The following is a 1,507-nucleotide window of genomic DNA, read 5'->3' on the forward strand; positions in this document are numbered from 1 at the left end:
TTCTACAACATCATCATCTTCATTAGTCACATTTAAAGGTGAATTAAATTCGAATGATCAGTATCACCCTTTGGATCAACAAGTGAAAAAATTCTGGGAATTAGAAAGTTGTTTCGATCCTATAATCAAAATTACAAAAGAGCATTTAGATTGTCAAGACCATTTTCAAGCACATTTTTCTCGTTTAGTAACTGGTGAATACTCAGTTCGGTTACCAATCAAATTGGATGTTCAGTCGCTTGGTGACTCATATCAACAAGCTGTACGCCGTTTTCAAAACCTGGAGCGTAAACTACAACGAAATGCTGATCTAAAGTCGCAATATAGTGCATTTATAAAGGAGTATTTGCATCTTAATCACATGTCACTATTGACTGATGAAGAATTAAGTCATCCCAAGTATTTTTTGCCACATCATTGCGTTATCAAGGAATCCAGTTCTTCTACAAAGCTTCGTGTTGTATTTGATGGTTCAGCAGTTACATCAACTGGGTACTCTTTAAATGACATATTAATGGCCGGTCCTACAATTCAACCAAATCTTATTGATTTACTTATTCGCTTTCGTTCTTTTCCTATTGCAGTAACTGCAGACATTTGCAAAATGTACCGTTGTGTTCGCATCACACCTCCAGATACTTTTTTACAATGTATTCTTTGGAGAGATGACCTGCAGGAACCACTGAAGGTATATAAACTTGATACTGTCACTTACGGCACAAAGCCTGCGGCTTTCCTGGCTGTTCGAGCTATGCAACAATTAGCGGTTGATGAATCATCAAATTTTCCTATTGGTTCCAAAATTACTCTTCGAGATTTTTATGTTGATGACTTAATTTCCGGTGGTAATTGCATTAATGATGTTCAAGACATTGTGAGACAAACTTCTGCATTGCTCAATAAAGGCAATTTTAAACTTAGAAAATGGTGTTCGAATCAATTAGCTGCTCTTGATGACATTCCTGAAGCCGACAGAGAGCCATTGCTCAATTTCGATGATGGCAGTGAGTTTACAAAAACCCTTGGTCTAATCTGGAATCCAACCGAAGATAAATTCTTATTCACCTTTGTTCCTTGTCAGGATTCAAAGCGTGTTACAAAGCGTTCTGTGCTTTCTGTTATTGCACGATTTTATGATCCGCTTGGTCTTGTTGGTCCTTTGATATCAAAGGCAAAAATATTTTTACAGTGTTTGTGGAAGCATACACTAGATTGGGACGAGAGCCTTCCAAATCAACTGCACACCGCATGGACTGACCTCTACAATCGTCTACATATAACTCAAAAATTGGAATTTCCACGTTATGTCTCTTTACTTAATGCAGCACTCGAACTACATGCCTTTTGTGACGCTAGTATGAATGAATATGGTGTTTGCATCTATGTAATCTCACGGTTCGGAAGTTCTACGTCTGCTAATTTACTTTGTTCAAAGTCTCGAGTAGCACCTTTAAAAACACTGACAGTGCCAAAATTGGAATTATGTGCCGCAGCCTTATTAGCTCAA

The 1,507-nt window shown here is 37.6% G+C and overlaps 1 protein-coding gene across 1 annotated transcript; it reads left to right on the forward strand.

Annotated features, from left to right (window-relative positions):
* Positions 1-61: 61 nt before the first annotated feature.
* Positions 62-1,384, forward strand: LOC119665443 (the record flags this gene model as incomplete). Its single annotated transcript, XM_038074667.1, has 1 exon — positions 62-1,384. A coding segment is annotated over one exon (1,323 nt), but the record flags the coding sequence as incomplete, so codon positions are not given.
* Positions 1,385-1,507: the final 123 nt, after the last annotated feature.

The sequence above is a fragment of the Teleopsis dalmanni genome, unplaced genomic scaffold (assembly GCF_002237135.1).
Source record: "Teleopsis dalmanni isolate 2A unplaced genomic scaffold, ASM223713v2 unscaffolded_contig_5417, whole genome shotgun sequence".
NCBI lineage: Eukaryota > Metazoa > Arthropoda > Insecta > Diptera > Diopsidae > Teleopsis > Teleopsis dalmanni.